Source organism: Bombyx mandarina, chromosome 09, assembly GCF_030267445.1.
Source record: "Bombyx mandarina strain Sakado chromosome 09, ASM3026744v2".
In the NCBI taxonomy this organism is placed as follows: Eukaryota; Metazoa; Arthropoda; class Insecta; order Lepidoptera; family Bombycidae; genus Bombyx; species Bombyx mandarina.
In genome coordinates, this window is record NC_143216.1 from 13,794,495 (window position 1) to 13,814,459 (window position 19,965).

The 19,965-nt window shown below is 38.8% G+C and overlaps 1 protein-coding gene across 7 annotated transcripts in view; it reads right to left on the bottom strand.

The window, feature by feature from the left end:
• The window catches only part of Efa6 (Exchange factor for Arf 6), a 39,740-nt gene that overhangs the window by 14,263 nt on the left and 5,512 nt on the right, over positions 1–19,965 (bottom strand). For 3 of the 7 annotated variants that reach the window (XM_028173222.2, XM_028173218.2, XM_028173223.2), the window contains exons 2-8: positions 10,456–10,522; positions 9,822–9,875; positions 9,385–9,481; positions 5,748–5,993; positions 4,036–4,155; positions 2,746–2,848; positions 1,159–1,292 (exon numbers count right to left, since the gene is read on the bottom strand). In XM_028173222.2, the coding sequence (XP_028029023.1) occupies positions 1,159–1,292; positions 2,746–2,848; positions 4,036–4,155; positions 5,748–5,993; positions 9,385–9,481; positions 9,822–9,875; positions 10,456–10,522 (821 nt within the window). Of the gene's footprint in view, positions 1–1,158; positions 1,293–2,745; positions 2,849–4,035; positions 4,156–5,747; positions 5,994–9,384; positions 9,482–9,821; positions 9,876–10,455; positions 10,523–11,104; positions 11,491–19,965 lie in introns of those variants that run through there. The other 4 variants (XM_089729937.1, XM_028173221.2, XM_089729939.1 and 1 more) reach the window with 3 other exon arrangements.

A 19,965-nucleotide genomic window follows, 5' to 3' on the forward strand; every position in this document is an offset into this window, starting at 1 on the left:
CCGGACATCTAGACGCATGCCATTGCCCACTTTAAGATAAGACCCTCAATACTGGCGGGGTTCGAACCGGAGCACGTGGTTGCTTCAGGGCAGATCCGTGCGAGCTTTCAACGTATCTTAACCAGCACCATTTTATAGAAGAACTAGAGTGAGATAGAAAACTGTTAACATGATCGTTACTATGGACAGAAGACAGGGAGGGGACATGAGATGGACGGGGGTGCATACTCGGATAAATTGATACTTTAGTAGTGTTGTTATATGAATATACATCTATCTAATAATATCGATACACAGATAGTGCGGTAAATACTATTGGTTACCTAATAATCAAAATTCGACCGTCATCTGACTGATATCTCGATATTTAAAATACATTTTATGTATTATATTATCTTTCTGGTTGTGTTAAAGAAAAAAAAAAGAACTGAAACATAAATAGCTTTGACAAATAAAGAAGGAAACCGTTTGGCAAGCACTGGAAAACATTGTTCTTAATGAGTGCGGTCTAGACTACTGCTAACTGCTTTATTAGGTCTGACCATTTGGCTGGTGTTCTGCCCACGGCGCGCTTTTAACCTTATAGCTTAGTTGGCTGGACGATCTCACGGCCCACCTGGTGTTAAGTGGTTACTGGAGCCCATAGACATCTATAACGTAAATGCCGCCACCCACCTTGAGATGTGAGTTGTAAGGTCTCGTAATAGTTACAACAGCTGCCCCACCGTTCAAACCAAAACGCATTACTGCTTCACGACAGAAATAGGCAGGGCCGTGATACCTACCCGCGCGGACTCACAATACGTCCTACCACCAGTAATTACCCAAATTATAAATTTGCGGGTTTGATTTTTATTACACAAGGTTATTCCTTCACCGTGGAAGTCAATCGTGAGCAATTGTTAAGTACGTATTTCATTCCGAAAATTGGTACCCGCCTGCGGGATTCGAACACCGGTGCATCGCTCGACACGAATGCACCGGGCGTCTTAACTTTTAGGCCACGAAGACTTCGACGGCACTTGCGTTCTATGCGACCCAAGATTATCAGTTCCTCTAATACATGTCCAGGAGACCGCGTGATGTGTCCGAAGTAGCTCATATCACGTTCTTGGCCGATGGCCGAGAGTCTCATTACAATGGCGGAATGTATCAGACCTGTCTCTTTCCGCGTCGGAGTCGGAGCGCGGCTGGGGCGTGGCCGAGTCCGGTCTGGCATCGAGCAGCGTGTTGAGCGATGACGTCACGTCCTCCTCTAGCTCCACGCCCACAGCGCTCAGCGACCATTCCTTCTGCAAAACACGACCTTGTTTAACTTAGAATAAAAATTAGACAAACATATAATGTATTAATACATAGTTATCGTTGTAGCAAGACCATTGAGTTTCTCGCCGGGTTTTCTCAGTGGGTCGCGTTTCCGATCCGGTGGTAGTTTCTGCGAAGCACTGCTCTTGTTAGGGCCAGTGTTAGTAGCACTCCAGTTAGAGCCCTGTGAGCTCACCTACATGTCAAGGAGAAGTTGAAATAGCCTCTTAAGGCTATCAGCATAGGTAAGAAAAAAAAAACATATCTCAAGGTGGATGGCGGCATTTACGTTGTAGATGTTTATGGGCTTCGGTAATCACTTAACACCTGTGAGCTCGTCCATCCGTAGATGCAATAAATAAAAAATAAAAGTAAATGTAGCTCACTACCGTCACACTGTGATAAGGAAAACTTTACTGAGCATTCTAATTTTAGGTAAAAAATATATATACAAATTTAAACACACATTTCTAATATAACACATTTTTAATAAACACATTTCCTTCACGTTTCTCTTGCAACAAACAACTTTAGTGATTCTTAAAAAATGTAATCTTATCGATTTTTTTATTTTTTCAAGTGACTTTATTTGCAAATATATTTTTGTTTTTTTTTTTCAACTTTACTGTCTCACTTTATCTATTGTTTATCTGTACAATGATTTTATCTAGTTATGATAAAGAACAACAGCAAACGACACAGAGCTGTGATAACAGAATAGGCGATATTGATCAATAGTCATAATTTCATTTGGACATAGATCATGGTTACTAGGTCGATCTGGTCCTCTAAGAGACATGTAAAAAGTAAGAGGCCTTTCAAAAATTACCACAACCAAAATTATTATTCAAATAAGACGCTAATTTTTATTTTGCAATTTGTATCAATCGCCCTAGACTTTGCAAGAGCACCTTGTCTACTACGGTTTCCGTGGCCGATACGTTTCGGGGGAAATGAATATTACTAATAAAACTTTAAGATTAATGAAAATATTTCTGGATACGCGCCATCTCAGTAGCTCAGCCATCTTACTCTACATGAATTTTTAATTGCTTTGCTGAGGTACTCAAGACTTTCGTTTCACAGACAAGCCGCTCCGCTAACCTCATTCGAAAATGTCATAGTGACTTGAGATTTGATTTTTTATTTTTATTCAAACACCAGTCACCAGACTATTGATCGGTTATTCGTTTCAATGAACTTTAGTGAAAGTGGCTTTTTGGTTTTTTTTGGGAGAAATGGAATCATCAGAACAAGACAACATTTTAAAAACATAAAAATTAAATAGTAAGATACGTTCGTCGTGGTGAGAAACGATTAGGCCAGTTCTTCTAAGAAAAGTCTATGTGTGAATAAACAATGCATCGATATGCATCGCCAATATCTTCTCAATCTGCTTAACGTCTGATCTACGACCACTTCTCGTGTTTCGGTGAGTACCTGCAGGTGATCTTCAGATCTGGATGTTCTGACGGCGGGGTGGTGGCGCGCCGAGTGCTCCCCGCCGCCCGCGCCCGCCGGGGACGCCGGCTGCGATATGAACCTGCAAAACGTAACCGTGTATCACTGTGCTTAGTGAGAGTTTTGTAACGTTCTCGATAGTGTAAAAGTTAACTCAAAGGACATGGGCCATTTTCGGCCCAGCTACTAGTGCTCTCAAGGACACGAATGAAATATCTATAGAAAGAAACATTTCACTTTTTACATACTTATTATAAAATTTAAGGGTATTTTAATGGTGGGATCATTAAAATCATAAATAAAAAGAAATTAGCATGACTTAGCTACATTGATAATATTGAAGGAGTTGCCACAGGTAAAATATATTTATATTTTAAACAATCCACATTAAATCTTCTTAAAAAAGACATTATATTGCAAAAAAACTAGCAAAATATATTAACATATTTAATTAATGGATTTTAAAACTAATATAAATCATTATATCTAAACAAAAATCTGTTTTTTATGCTTTTAAATCCATAGAATAAATCATTACATTGATCAATAATTATTGATCATAAGCAAAAACAAAACTAAGCTTGTTTAATGTTTATTGACGTTTTACATTTGATCAGTCGTTTTCGCACTCGTGCGCATTGTGGATATTATTAAGTGTTTCGTTGCGATATTCCTGCTTATTGTATTTTGTTGTGCATAAAAGTAAGTCTTGGCGTTCATTGAATTAGGTCTGTGTTATATAGTAATATAAATAATATTTAAGTTGATGATGATGTTAAAGTGTAAGTGTATTGACAGCAAATCATATGATTGATATAGGTAACCTAAAAATCTTATCTTATTTTTTAAATATCTCTGTATCCCCATGAACAATATTGATTTTAATTTGTTTATAATAAAACGGATATATAGTCTGTTATTTAAATTTAATTTCATTACTGTCCTTGAACTTCGTTTAGTGGGCCGTGCAATGTATGGAGAGTGGCCCATGTCCTTTGTATGGAGTTGCAACGTTTGCCGCCAGGAGCGCTGTTCTAACCGTCGTTAATTGCAGTCTAACTGCAGTTAACTTTTACGCTCTCGACAATGTTAAAAAACTCGCAATAAGCACACTAATCTCATGTCTCGAAGTACGTGACATTGGGCATTCACGTTGTTCAGACGTGGGCATTCACGTTGTTCAGATCTATCGACTCCAGTAACCACTTAACAACAAACCTCTATTAAGCAAAACAAAACGTGGGGTTATTGGGAAAGTTGGATACTCACATTTTAGTCGCATGTTCGTTGGCGGTGAGACCGGTATCAGGCGAGGAGTTGTGTCTTTGCGGCATTTCCACGCGGCCACACAGTCTATTCTCACTGGGCGACGCTGGCGTTGAGTTATATCTATAACACACATAATAATATACTTTATTAGCTTTGGAGAGAAAGTTTGATGATTTGATGATATTGGGTTCGTTCAAAATTTGATTTGAAAGGGTGGGTGGCTTGGTTGAAAATGGCGTTGTTGAGTAAAGCCGTTAAATATTAAAATTTACCTTAAGAAAGGAGAATTATCAGAAAAGAACAGGTAAAAATCGACCCCAAATATCTTTAACATTACAAATCACTAACCACTGTTACTATTAATAGAGCAAGAGCCCGCGACGGCCAGACCTTCGTTATTTTATAAAAGCTGAAAGTTTCTCTGTGTATGTCTCCAACACAGGTACAACATCGACTAGGTATAATACGACTAATTACAAATATAAAAGTCGAAATCACAGTTATACGATCGATATAATTCAGATTTTGTGCGTATAATGTTAACTCTGACAAATCGACGAATTTATATAGAAATAAAATGATATACAATTGATTTTGTACATTTAAATGTTACACAGTGATAGTAACACAGTTAATAATACGTTTATCAATCCCGACCACTAACTCCTACACCGAGGCGGTAATCTGATACATTAATTTCATGACATTTACTAAATCGTTGCTAGCTGTTAGTCTTTGTTCAAAAATAGACTATTAAAAGTTATTAGTTTGGTTTCGTGATCACAAAAACCTATCGCACAATTCAGAACAGCTTTTTTTGTGAGTGTGTGTGTGTATGTGCGCATCAAATACTCTGTTTGATGAAAGAACAAATTAAATAAAGTCAATTATAAAATTTACATAGACTCACGAATTATTTCGTTACATTAACTAATCGTTTTTATCGCTTTGTCGCAATGTTTGTATGTAATTTCTTAATAAATAAGAATGATAATGAAAGTGAAATATTTGTGTCGCAGTAAAGATATTATAATATGGTGACACGTGTCGTTCTGGAGCCAAATAGTCGGATGACAAAGGATCCTGTACTGATAATGGTCTGTTATATAGTCTCGTTATATCCATCACACGCCGAGCACGTATCACTACTGTTGTTATAATATAATGGATTCAGCCATATATGTAGAAGTAGACCCCAGTATTCGACCTTATTTCCTTAGCGGCAGGGCTTTATACAGATTGACAGATATGACAGATTACAAAACCTATATAATCAAACCCGCAAAGGACCTCTCGTAAGTCCGCGCGGGTAGGTACCACCACCCTGCCTATTTCTGTCGTGAAGCAGTAATGTGTTTCGGTTTGAAGGGTGGGGCAGCCGTTGTAACTATACTTGAGACCATAGAACTTATATCTCAAGGTGGATGGCGGATTTACGTTGTAGATGTCTATGTGCTCCAGTAACCACTTAACACCAGGTGGGCTGTGAGCTCGTCCACCCATCTAGGCAATAAAAAAAAAACCTATCATCCTTGCTGTTTTGATGTTTTGAAGTGTAGAATAGATTTTTTTTCCTTGCACCTGAATGATGACGTCTTGTTCTAAGATTGGTATAGGAATATGGTGATGCCTATAACTTTCGGTAGGAACTAGATTGAGTTGACATTAGAACTAAAAAAAAATACAACTAGTGATAACCGTATGATTATTACCTGTGGTAATGTGTGCGGTGTGTGGGAGCATGGTGGTTATGGTGGGGGTGCTCGACCCTCGACAGGTTGAGTATGAGGTCGCCCGTCATCATGTAGGCTTCGAACTTGGGCTGAGCCGACTTTGGTCTCCGCACCCGTTCTTCTGTGAGTAAAGCTTCGCAGCTCTCGCCAGACTGCACCGCGGAACCGTTACTGGACGATGTACTCGAGGAATTGCCGTTCGAGTTACTCGACGACGAACTTAATCTAAAAAAAAGTGTGGCAGCAGATTGTTAATCATAGTATTCTGTTCCTACAGACACAACCCACTGAGTTTCTCGCCGGATCTTCTCAGTGGGTCGCGTTTCCGATCCGGTGGTAGATTCTGCGAAGCACGGCTCTTGCTAGGGTTAGTGTTAGCAACAACTTCAGGTTTGAGCCCCGCGAGCTCACCTACTAGTTTGGTGAATCTAGAATAGCCCCCCGAGGTTACTAGAATAGGTAGGAAAAAAAAAATAGTATTCTTTGTCGAACACTTTTAAGAACCTAGGTCATTTGATTTAATGGAAATTATCACATGTAAAGTTTTTTTTTTGGGAGAGAAGGATACGGCCCACCCTGATGGTGAGTGGTTACCATCGCTCATGGAAGTCAGGAATGCCAGGGGAGGGCCAAGCCGCTGCCTACCGCTTCATTGTTTAGAGAAATTTACATCAGATCGTTTATTATTGTTTTACTAATATATTAAAATAAGCAACAACAGCGTATGACGTCACAAAACAGTAAACTAAACAGCAGAAACTATAGGATTATTCCATATTGACATTTGAAATACAGGGCTCGATTCGAAAACAGTTTTTCGCGGAATTGTTCGAGCAGCGATCGAAAGTGGACGACAAATTTAATAATTCATTTTATGACTTTGATGAGTTTGTACTTTTTAAACAAAGTCCCTTTCTCCGATAATCGAAATTGGACAACAAACACTGACATAAAAATATTTCGCTTCATAGATAGATATTTTACTAGTCGCTTAACTATTCTAGACTTAATAGTTTAGGACAGGGGTTCCCAATTTTATTTTGTCTTCTGCCCACTTTGAGAATAAATTATTTTTAGCGCCCCCATTTTTTCACCTACTTACAAACCACTATAGCGAGAGCTCAGTCTCTGTCTAAGTCCTTCTAGATGAAATTACAAATCGCCTCCCAAACTTCTACACAACGCCCCCATATTTTTTCTGGGTCTCTTAGCGCCCCCCTTTAGACCTGCAGCGCCCTCTTTGGGAAAGGCTGCTTTAGGTGAAACCGATTATTACGTTGGTACATTGCACAAATAGCAAATACAAGTGCAATAAAACTAAATGTCAATATTTGGAACCTGCCACTTTAAATTAGTCTGTATTCATAGGGAAAGAAACTGGGGGTAGGGCTTCCTGTACACCTGCACCGGTAAGAACCCCTACGTACCCTGTTTCTGCCACGCTGCAGTTTCCCTTTGAAGTTTGGGACACACGTTATGCAATACAATTGAGACTTAGACCTCACCTCATGCCTTGAGGTGGGTTGCAATGTTTACGTTCATATGGGATCCGGGAACCACTAACAACAGGTGACTGTTTTCTTAGCTATTTACGCAAAAAAACAAAAACTCGCCATTAAAGCACATATACAAATAAATAACACATGATACGTACACTCGTATTTTTTTACTAACTATTGTGTAAATGTAAATTATAATATCATTTTATTAATGATTTTAGGATAAGGCACGTTTTTCATTTATTTTGTGGAACGAAGACATATCTTACATATCAAAACGAAATTAGGTGCTGCAATTAAACTATGTATATTGTATTATAGACTCGTTTGAAATTAGTTGGTAGTTATTTAATTTGTTCCATTAATAATGTTTTTCCATAAAGCACGTTAAGTTTATAATGTAATCACATTAAAAGTAATCACACGGTAACTATACTTGAGATCTTAGAACTTATATCTCAAGGTGGGTGGCGCATCTACGTTGTGAATGTCTAGTATGTCTAGTATGTGTGAGTGTCTAGCTCCAGGAACCACTTAACACCAGGTGGGCTGTGAGCTCGTCCACCCATCTAGCAATAAAAAAAAAAAACACGGACTTGTTAACTCTTCCGAACTGCGGCATTTGAGTTAATTTTACTATTCTTAGCGTAGTAAGTTACGTTGATAATTTCAATTCTCTAAATTTTCCGGCACACATTTTTTTCATGGCCATTAATAAGTGTTATTGTACTATACTATTGTATTATTATTATACTAAGAAATTCGAAAAGATCGCACATTGATAGCGGACAAATTCTAAATAGTATTATCTTTTAAGCTCAAGCCGATTTCGAATCAACGTTATCGATTTTTGATAAAATTTACAGCTAACATTAGTTTCCAATAAGACTTATGACGTCATTCATTAGTGTGCACGGATAAAGTCAAAATACAAACAGGGGCGGGACACCCTCGTATTGTCGGCATATGTTTTCTGATCCCTTATCGCTGGCGGAAATCAGCTGTCAAGACACGGCAGGGGTTCCATATTGATTTTCAAAAGTGTATCCTTAAAATACGGCAGTTCTTTATTCCTTATTACAGTAGAAAAGTATGTTCTTTGTCGTTCCTTAATTTTTATTTTAGTCGCCTTCAAGGTAGTTTTGTTATTATATTTTTAGATGGAAGGATCGATGGGGTTTGCTATGAAAACTCCGAGCACATCTGGAGGGCTAACAGCTTAAGGGCAGCTGCTTCGATAGTCTACCACCTGAGAAAAATTGCGATCCGTCGAAAAAATCTGATGAGAAACTCAGCACGCTGATGCTAAAGACCAAGTATCACGTGGGATTCTTGCGCGAATTCGGTGGCTACAGTATCTACAGCTTTAGTTACTGTTACTTAGTGTTAGAACTAGTAGCTTATAACAGCACTGAGACGTCATTTTTGATCCTCCCGATCCACTAACGGTGCTTTAGGTACCCCAAGCACCGGTCACCGTTCTCGTCGAACCCGTCGCTTGCGACGAAGGACTCGACGAGTAAATTAACCCACAGACACAGCCCACTGAGTTTCTCGCCGGATCTTCTCAGTGGGTCGCTTTTCCGATCCGGTGGTAGATTCTGCGAAGCACGGCTCTTGCTAGGGTGCGTGTTAGCAACATCGTCAGGTTTGAGCCCCATGGGCTAACCTAGTAGTTAAGGTTACGCTGATATGGTCTCTCTAGACCATCAACTTAAGTAGGAAAAAAGCACTGAGACTGTATTCGCGAAGTCGTAACTAGTGCGTCGACAGTGGCTGGCTGTAGCGTTAGCCGGGTTGAGAATGCTTTAAAACGCTTAATAATACATCTCAACGGGAAACCGCTACGACTGAAGAAAGGGTTGGATGTTGTGTCTGGCCGACGGTGACTATATGCCCTCCACCGTCGCCTAGGCCATCCACCTTGCCTTGCTGACCCGCCGAGTCCGCCAAGTCACGTTGCATATCTGCGTTGTGTTGCCTTCCTCGCCAAGTCAGACTTTGTGTGTTAAGCGGGAGGGAGCCGCGTGTAGGGATGGGTATTAAAAATATATATATATATATGAATACATCTCAATAAATTTATGTAAAACAAATGATAATACGAACAAACTCACTTATCGTGGTTAGAGCGGACACCGGCGCCTCCGCCGCTAGAACGCCGATCGGTAGCCGCTGACAAGTACCGTCTCACGCTCGCTTTGATCTGCGGGTCTGAAACGTTATCATTACGTTATCCTCCACGATAATTTCCAGAATTAGGTGTAATGAAGTGAACGCGATATTAATAAATTATTGAAAGGTAACAAAGCCACTGTGTACGAAAGGTTACCCCGGTCCATTACCGAGAGCAACCTATAAATTACATCGCGTATAGCAACCTCCTATTTGTGACGGCTTATTTCGCAAAGTCGACCAAACCACAACGGGGGGATAAACGAATTTTATTACTTGCAGCTGTCGATGGCCACACGTGCCCTCTAATGCCGCATTTCGAACTAGACATTGTAAATCATGCATCAGGATAATTTCTTGTCTAAAATAAGACACTCACCCTTTCTCAGTCTTAACGTCACGGGATCCGACGACAGTCGCAAGCATTTTAAAACTGTAACAATTTAAAATATTTCTTCTTTGAGCCGTTTTGCATTATCTCATTTTTCCGATAAACATTGAAACAAAGCACCGCGATTAGAACAAACAATACGCGTGCCAATAACAATAGCGAGTTATTTGTAGATTTATGTTGAGATATTATTTGGATTAGCCGCCGCGCAGTCGGTAGAAATCAATTTTGGCCAACATTTGATAAAGCGGACTGCTCCATTGCAAGGTACCGGATCGGTCGTACAAATTATGTGTAGAACGTGGATTGCGAAGTTGCGTGCCGACAACGGCGCGACTGAAACGCGAACTTTGGATTACATCTAATAAGATAGCGAAAGACTTTTTCGATATCACGATACGAGGAATAATTAAAACATTCATTGGATATTATTAAACGTCAAGTTGCTCGAGTTATCGACTTTTTGTTTTAAGCACGGCTCGTAACTGTACCACAGTGGCTTATTTAAGTTGGGACGTAATATTTATCATATTCAATTAGTCTGGGCCCAGTTATCTTCGTGTTAGGAATGTAGTATAGATAAATAACAACCGCGCCGTGAGATAAATGGCAAATTTCTTACCTTCTCTGGTAGTGAACCGGTTTACATCAGTCCCATTAACCTTGAGCAAAACGTCTCCCGCCTCGACCTGTAATGCGAATATTCAGTTATTTCGAATTAAGAGAGAGAGAGAGAGAGAGAGAGAGAGAGAGAGACATTATACATTATACATTTGATCAACTTTATTTGGGAAACGACAACATGCGAAATAATCTGTGTCGTTTAGATGCCTATTCTAGAAGGTACTTTTTTTTTATTGCTTAGATGGGTGGACGAGCTCACAGCCCACCTGCTGTTAAGTGGTTACTGGAGCCCATAGACATTTAATAAATGTTATTAATCTTCATTATTTTATATAGTTAAATGAATGAAAAATTACAATAAAAATATAAGGCACATTTTGAATCCAATCACTTATTTATTTGTGGAATTTTAAAAGGAAAAACAAGTTCAATATATTTCTGTCAACAAGTTTTAGTTCAGATAAGACTAAATATAAATATATTCAGTGCAGAGGGTAAACAAACAACTTGGCATCAATGAGCGAATGCATTTAGATGTTCATTTTGATAATGCGTGCCCGTTTCAAGATAAATACGATGTGTAGGAAAACAATCCTTCTCTGTACTTGTGGATTGAATAGATTAAATCCTTTCTACCAAATACGTACCCGTAAAATTATTGTTTAACTACACTTTTACAGTTTCAATTCGATTTACAATAACATAAGGAAAAAACGCGACACTTTTACTACAAAACAATGTGCGTAGTACCAGCTCAAGTTCACGAGCGATTAACAAACAGTATCACAACATCCTTGCAACGTTGACAATGATTCACTGAGGCGTATCTCATTAATCATGACCGGTTCGAACAAAAACACAGGTTTGGAACTTGATATTAACAACTGATCACACGACACGTCCACTCCCTTGTGGGAACTCACTGAGGCATAGTTCGTTACATCGTTGCCGAGAGGATAGCTTTATCTAATGGGAGTTCGGCTCGACTAGCGTGTCGGAACGTCCGCCCAGTTTGCCGCTCCGCTGTGAATTCGACGTTATCACTACAGGACCTCTTATTACCTATTAATGGATTGAGTGTGCCGATAAATTTGATCAAACTCCCGCATTAGGGCGCAAGGGATATATAAATTAGATACACGTAGCTAAAACGTTAACTTAATCCTGAATGATTAGTAGAATCGACCATTACGATTCATTTAACACTAATCATACCAAAGCTTACTGGTACCTATTTCTACCTTAGTGGCTAGATAACAGTATACGACAAGTATTACTCAAAATAATCAAAAAAAGAAAGGATAATAACTGTAAATTAATTGGTAAGAAAAGGTCATTTAGTCAAATGTGCAACAGCAATAAGATGATACGTGCATTTTCAATGTAAAAGTTCAAAATGGGTCATTTGATCTATTATGGTATGTTTAGTGTTAAACTTCATATAACCGTTTGTCAATTTCGATTTCTATAATATTTAATTTTAACGTTCGATTTCGTGCGAACTGGTTTTAAACTAATAAAACGTCAGTTGAAATAGGGAAACGGAGCGCACCGTACTGATTCACAACGAAGGTTGCATACAGTAAAACATTAGCTGATGATTGAAACACAATCCACTGGAGTATGACCGAGCGTAGTTACGTAAACATTGGTATGTATGTTTAATACATCAAGAATACTACAAAAGCTAGGGTTAAAATAAACTAGACGCTATTGTATATCACTAATGAATAAACTACAATATTCGCTTTTATCTATAACTTTATAGTTTTGCGAATTTATCGCATTGGATTGCTCTCGGAACGTTCTTAATGGTTTTTCAGTAAAATCATATGAAATAGATGTGTATACATTAATATGATATATTCCATATACATACAGATTGCATTTTTACGTATTAAAACAAAGACCACTTTACACAGTAGGGCTTAAATAATGAAATCATCAAAATGTCGGACACGCGTGACCTAAGTCAGGTTCTGCAAAACTTACATGTTCGTAATATCAACTGACGGCCTTAGCAGTTAACCTCGAATTGAATTCATTACTAACACAGAAATTGCTATATGCTGTTGATCCGTAATCATGTTTTTAAGAAAAATAATAATTTTAAACGTCACATGCACAATAAATAAACCGAAAAATCACTAACTTATTGAACAGATGTAGGTCGTCTAAGTTGTACGATAAAACTGAAACTTTGAACTCATGTTTCAAGATGAGTAGTGGCATTTCCGTTGTTGATCTCTATGGGTTCTTCTTTAATACAAAGTGGGCCGTGAGCTAGTCCACCAAAAACAAAAAATGACAATTTGTGGACAATTCGAATATGTACTTTAGTTTTTCGTGATTACATAAATTGTGATAAAATGAATGAAATAGGCAAGAGATTGATTGAAACGTGAATCCGTATTTTAATCACATATTATTTAATTTATTCATCATCGGCCCAATCCTTCCAATTCACACCATCAGCCTATACATATTTTGTTAATATTGTTATGATTGGTATTTTTGTAAGTAGATATTTCCTACATATGGTATGATAGTTTCCACGTTACAATTTAAATACAAAGACGTCGTCAATAAAGTTTCTACTTGATTTAAGCCTTTTTACATTGGCTGACCGTTCTTATCTTTGTGACCGGTCGGAAAAATATGGAAACGATTTATTTAATGTTGTCATTCACACGTATGATGCATAATATTATGATTTCTAAACTGTTCTGTTAAATTGACGCAATTGAGACGAAGCGATAATTTATAAATTAATTAACATTAATTGGGCCTTGTTGTGTCAATGTTGACCACCTTGGCTCGTTATACGGCTACTTATTGAGAACTTTGGTCGGTGATTTACGAATTATTCTACTCATGAAATGCTTGACGGTCTCGGTAGAAATTCATTTATCGAAACCATTAGCGGTAAATGACAAATATTTTTACCGAGAACGGTTTGGTATTCTCCGTATTTATTCAATGTGTTGTTCCTATTTGTCGCATTCAGGATTATTATTATAATTTTGGAGCCGCTTTGTATCTGTTTTGAACTAGAAAATACACTGCACTTTGAAAGGAAATTAACTGAAGCTTAAATGAATTGCCTCGAGTAGTTCAGAGCGCGAAATGTTTTCCAATAGTTGGTCGTGCAGTGGTGAGAGGAAGCTATGATACATTTAGTCACTTCCTTTGCTCCATTTTTATCGAAACAGTCAGATACAGAAACATATATTTGTCATTTATATTTTTTTTCCTGAATAAAAGAATCGGAACGAATAAGAACCCTCCTCTTAATGCTATGTTGTTGCTGAAGTACATGGAGATCACAATGTGAATACTGTCACCCATCTCAAATATTTATTCGTCCATCAACCTTTTTTCTTTTTTCCTACCTATGCTGATAGCCTTGAGAGGTTATATCAGCGTTAGCCCAGCGTGTAGGTGAGCTCAAGCCAGAGATGTTGCTAACACTGGCCCTAGCAAGAGCAGTGCTTCGCAGAATCTACCACCGGATCGGAATCGCGAACCACTGAGAAGATCCGGCGAGAAACTCAGTGGGCTACCCATCAAACCAGGACGCATGGCTGCTTCGCGTTAGAAGTAGGATAGTAGTACCGACTCGCGCGAGAAAAGGTATACAGTGCAATTGTATTTTGTATTTAAATTGTTATTCCTTGTAGGCAGCGGCTTGGCTCTGCCCCTGGCATTGCCGACGTCTATGGGCGACGGTAACCCCTCACCATCAGGTGGGCCGTATGCTCGTCTGCCTACAAGGGCAATAAAAAAAAACTCAATTACCGTTGGATTAATTATTGAGGTATTCAAAAGTAAAAGAACGAGGATCTCGGTGTGAGTTAGCGAAGACATTTAGATCTGCAAATGGTTTGCTTGGATTGACGGAGCGTGAACGTTGGCTTTCCTGAGGTTTCCATTTTCTCCATTAGGCATATCAATGACATGTCAATAACCACCACAGTTTTTGTAAGTGGATTTGATTTTATAATTCAAGAAAAACGATCGTAATTTGTACATGAGGTGGTGAGTTCTTAAGTCTAAGTCTCTGAATGGCGTAAATTAAAATATTTCTTGGGACAGAAGTTGAATAGACGGAAAATTGCCACATGTGATTGCGCTATGAAGTTTTACGCTGAACCCACTAATCAAACCTCCGCCACTCGTTGCTAAATCGTCCAACTTCCGCCGAATTCGGTATAAGCGAGTGGAGGTGGAGTGGTTATGTGCCATACAAACCTCCGAGAGTATCGGAATTCTTGCGATCGATATTTCGAGCTTTATTCGGTTTTTACTGGTGGTAAGACCTCTTGTGAATCCGCACGGGTAGGTACCACCACCCTGCCTATTTCTGCCGTGCAGCAGTAATCCGTTTCGGTTTGAAGAGTGGAGCAGCCGTCGTAACTATACTGAGACCTTAGAACTTATATCTCAAGATGGGTGGCGCATTTACGTTGTAGATGTTTTTGGGCTCCAGTAACCACTTAACACCAGGTGAGCTGTGAGGTCGTCCACCCATATAAGCAATAAAATATTAAAACCTAACTGTTGTCTAAAGTTTTAGTTCATTTAAGTTGATCCCATTGATTATTCATTTTCTATCAGTGCATTATCCGCCGCGCCGATGCGTTTCAGATCGTTTTTGTAACGTAGTATTCAACTCTAGGATGACAGGACACGCTTTTCCTCGAACGCTAGGAAATTTCTTTCTTCGAACGATGTTTGAAGAGAATCTTTAGCGGTAGGTGGAGGATAGTTTACACGGAGAGCAATAATACTTTATTTTAAACATATTTGATTTGTGGATGTTGGTGCTCTGTATGATCGTACAATTAATGATAGTGTCAAACTGGATAACAGAATGGCAGTACTATCAAATTTAGAATTTTTGAATTCCTCCAACAATTTGACCTCAACCAAAAACATCTCTGTTCCGAGAAGTAGCCCGAAGAATACGGATCAATGTAATTAAATCCAAAAGTCGCAAAATCCTTCAAATCTAATTAATATATATCCCCTAAATATACAGCGAACACAAATTTGTTTTAGAACATTCAGTATTTCACTTCTGACTGGCTATTAATTAAATTTACACAGAGCTCAGTGAATGCCCTCACACGTAAACATTTCTTTATTTGCATACTATCACTTTCAATGTCATGTAAGATAAAGTTGCTCATGTTTTATTATTAAATTAGATGCTTTTTTTTTCAACTAACGGCTCATCTAGTTTGAACGCACGTGGCGATGACGTCATAATGAGTAGACTTTTATTAGATATATTTTGATTGAACTGTTCGACTTAAAAACGGCTGACCTAATTTTAAACGTAGCCGTAATGAACTTAATTGTCAATTACTAGATACGAGACTATTGAAATTTGTGACTTTGAGCATATGTGAACACAATTTATATTAGGAATTACTTAAATAAAAGAAGAAAAACAATAGAAACTTTTGCAGGGGCTGTCCCGGACAACTTTTTAATTTTATTATTGTTGGAGGCTATAGTCGTTTTTTAGACACGTGCAAAAATAGACTAGACACAACAGCGGTTAAAACTTAAATCATTTATTAAGTCTAGTGCACAAAACATAGACCTTCAACATATGTTTTCAGAGTGACCAATTGAAATCGGTCCGCGCCCAGTTCGTACTTGAGACCTTCGTATGTCAACTGTTCCTGGAGATGGATGTATGTCTGTGGCGAGGCCTCGGTTCTATTATAGAATTTTTCTGTCCAAAGAGCCAACGGTTTCACCCGTGATATATTACGTACGTGTAACGCTAAAGCGGAACTTGCCAATCTATTAAGTAAGAAATAGTTAAGTGCTATTTTCCCCTATGTTTGCTAATCGTTTTTTTTTTTGTTTATTAGATATTGACGTTTTTACGTTACTTTTTGTGGAATTTGTTTTTTTCTTTGCAATGTTCAATGACGTGCCACGGGCGACGTCGCCCAAAACACGTCATTACGGATCCTCCCGATCCATTAACGGTGCTTTTAGGTACCACAAGCACCGGTCACCGTCCTCGTCGAACCCGTCGCCTGCGACGAAGGGCTCGACGAGCGAATTAACCCACAGCACAGCGCACTGAGTTTCTCGCCGGATCTTCTCAGTGGGTCGCGTTTCCGATCCGGTGGTAGATTCTGCGAAGCACTTCTCTTGCTAGGGTCAGTGTTAGCATTACTCCGGTTTGAGCCCCGTGAGCTCACCTACTAGTTAAGGTTACGCTGAAATAGCCTCTCAAGGCTATCAGCTTAGGTAGGAAAAAAAAAGTTCTATGAAAGTAAATCTTGAGTGTCAATCATTACGAACGAAGTCGATCATTCGGCGAACACCGATTCATGTTATAAAGTAATTTAAAATAGTTACAAAATGTATTCATCAGAAGAAAGGGTATGCGACACCGGCTACCTTGAACTATTATCACTACTTCCTCATTATCCATCCGTATTAGTATGACCCTCATCTAATTTTCCTATTGATAATGCATCGCCCTTTGAACGGTGGGATAGCCGGTATTTCATTGCTGTTAACAGTGGGAACTCATGTTTTAACATGGAATGACGGCATAGATATGGTAGGAGCTCTTGTGAGTCCGCGCGGGTAGGTACCACCACCCTGCCTATTTTTGCCGTGAAGCAGTAATGCGTTTCGGTTTGAAGGGCGGGTAGCCGTTGTAACTATACTGAGACCTTAGAACTGATATCTCAAAGTGAGTGGCGCATTTACGTCGTAGATGTCTATGGGCTCCAGTAACCACTTAACACCAGGTGGGCTGTGAGTTCGTCCACCCATCTAAGCAATAAAAAAAAATCAATCCAAATGATAACAACGTGTTTGTTAGTCTTTTTTTCACGTCGAAATGGATACGCATGATCTTTTTAAACTTTATTTGTACGAAAAATTATATTGGCACTTTTCTTTTAATTTTCCTTGACCGCGCGGGTGAAGCCGTGAGTAACAGCTAGTAGTATAAACTTATTCAACTTTTCAACGAAAAGATATTACTTGATATTAATGTACTAAAGTGACATTGTAAACACTACATCTACAAGCTTGTACATAGTGTTTAATTTAGCATTGTTTAAACAATAATGTGTAATTAATACTTTTGTTTTTAATTCCATTGAAAATTCTGAAACTAAATTCGAATAATACAGGGTGGCCCATAAGTCCTTTGAAAAGTAAAATTTGAATAAAACGAACAGGGCGCGCGTGAGCGGTGCAGGGGAAGCGGGGGGAGTAACTTCGGTTTCTGGGAATTTAGTCGCGATGGAGCGTTTTACCGGAGCGGACCGTGCGTTTTGTGTGCGCGAGTTTTATAAAAACGACAATTCGGCAACCGTTGCGCGGCGTAAATTTCGAGAACACAAAGGTTTACACAACTTTGACGACACTCCAACTCTTAAAACGATTAAGAACTGGGTTGCTAAGTTCGAGGAGACCGGTTCGACGTTAGATAAACCGCGGTTGGGTCGCCCAAGGACGTCACGTACGGAACAAAACATAGACACAGTGACACAGTCTATTCGCGAAAATCCGACACAGTCAACTCGTAAGCGCGCCAGAGCATTAAACGTATCCAGGACATCGTTACAACTGATTTTGAAGAAAGATTTACATATGCACCCTTACAAAATTCAGTTGGTTCAAGAATTAAAGGAAACTGACGGTATTCAAAGACAAAATTATGCGAATGAAATGTTGAATCGGTTTACTTCCTTCAATAACATAATGCTCTCTGACGAGGCTCATTTCCATCTTAACGGGCATGTTAGTAAACAAAATTGCCGCTATTGGAGCCCCATCAATCCAAAACTTAAGCATCAGAAGCCCTTACATAGTCAGTGACTGTTTGGGCCGCTATGTCAGCCCATGGTATCCTAGGGCCTTACTTCTTTGATGATGGCAGAGGGCGCGCAGTTACTGTTACGTCGGAGCGATATGTGGCTATGATCGAAGAGTTTTTCATACCAGAATTGCAAAACTTTTCAGGCTTTAATGCCAGGACGTGGTTTCAACAGGATGGGGCCACTTCTCACACCTCTAACACTGCTATGCCCGTTATCCGTCAACTTTTTCCTGGCAAAGTTATCTCTAAGAGAGGAGACATTTCCTGGCCTCCACGTAGTCCAGATCTGACCCCGATGGATTTTTTTTTGTGGAGCTACCTTAAGGCTAAAGTATACGACACAAACCCGCGGTCAATTGAGGCCCTAAAAGAAAACATCCGCAGAGAAATGACAAGCATTTCAGCAGTGACGTGCCGCGCAGTCATCCACAATTTTAGACGTCGTTTGCAAGAGTGCCGTGATCGCAACGGATTACATTTAGGAGATGTTATTTTCAAAAAATAATTCCCGTTTTTTAAGCTTTTTATGTAAATTAAAATTTAATTCATAATGTAATTAGCCTTATTTTAATAATTTTTTTTTCATATCAAAGGACTTATGGGCCACCCTGTATTTTTCTACCACGAGCATATACTCTGCCAAGATTAAATTAACTAAAATGTAATGAAGTGTGAGAATTCAGATTGAGTTTAGAGCGAAGGAAATTAAAAAAAAAATTTGGTTGGAAGGGTAGGGCAGTCGTTGTACTTTAAAACTGAGACCTTAGAACGCATGTCTCAAGGTGGGTGGCAGCATTTGCGTTGTTGATGCCTATGAGGTCCGCTAACCATTTAATACCAGGTGGGTTGTGAGCTCGTCCACCTATCTAAGCAATGGAAAATAAAAAACTACGGTTTTTAGGTCCAGAAACGTCGCTTATAATAACTATGTACTCAACTGATACTAATTTTTAGACATATTTCTACAAATTTTCAAATCAAACGACCAGACATGAAAATGACAGTAACATCAAGGTGGGTGGCGCATTTACGTTGTAGATGTCTATGGGCCCCAGTAACCACTTAACACCAGGTGGGCTGTGAGCTCGTCCACTCATCTAAGCGATAAAAAAAAAAACGTAAACAATATTGCTAATTTGGTGTCTATGATTTTGGTACCCATTTAAAACGAGATGGGTGTTGTGCTGAGCGCACGCGGCTCACTTTAAGATTCGATCTCAATCACATTGGCTACCTACTTAGTTATTACTAGAAGAAAATTACTAGAAAATTACTAGAACTACTATTAATTACTAGAAGAAAAAAAATCGAAATAAAAAAATATGGAAAGCAGCTAAGGTGGAGCTTCAGTGCATTTTCATTATGAATTCGGTACCTAATCGGTTCTTAATGATGAATACAACTTCTTAAGTAAATAATAAAGTTTTCTGTATTAAGATGGCCGTTGAGCAAATATTTACGACATAATTTATATAATTATTAATAGTTAATTGTACAACTCTAAGCAAGCAGTGTTATCGTTGTAGTATAACAGCCGAGAATCATGCGAAGCAATTTCTACTGTAGACCTCTGATTTTAATATCGATTCACAATTAAGTACTTCATTTTATTTCCGTTATAGTGGCTGATTAATTATA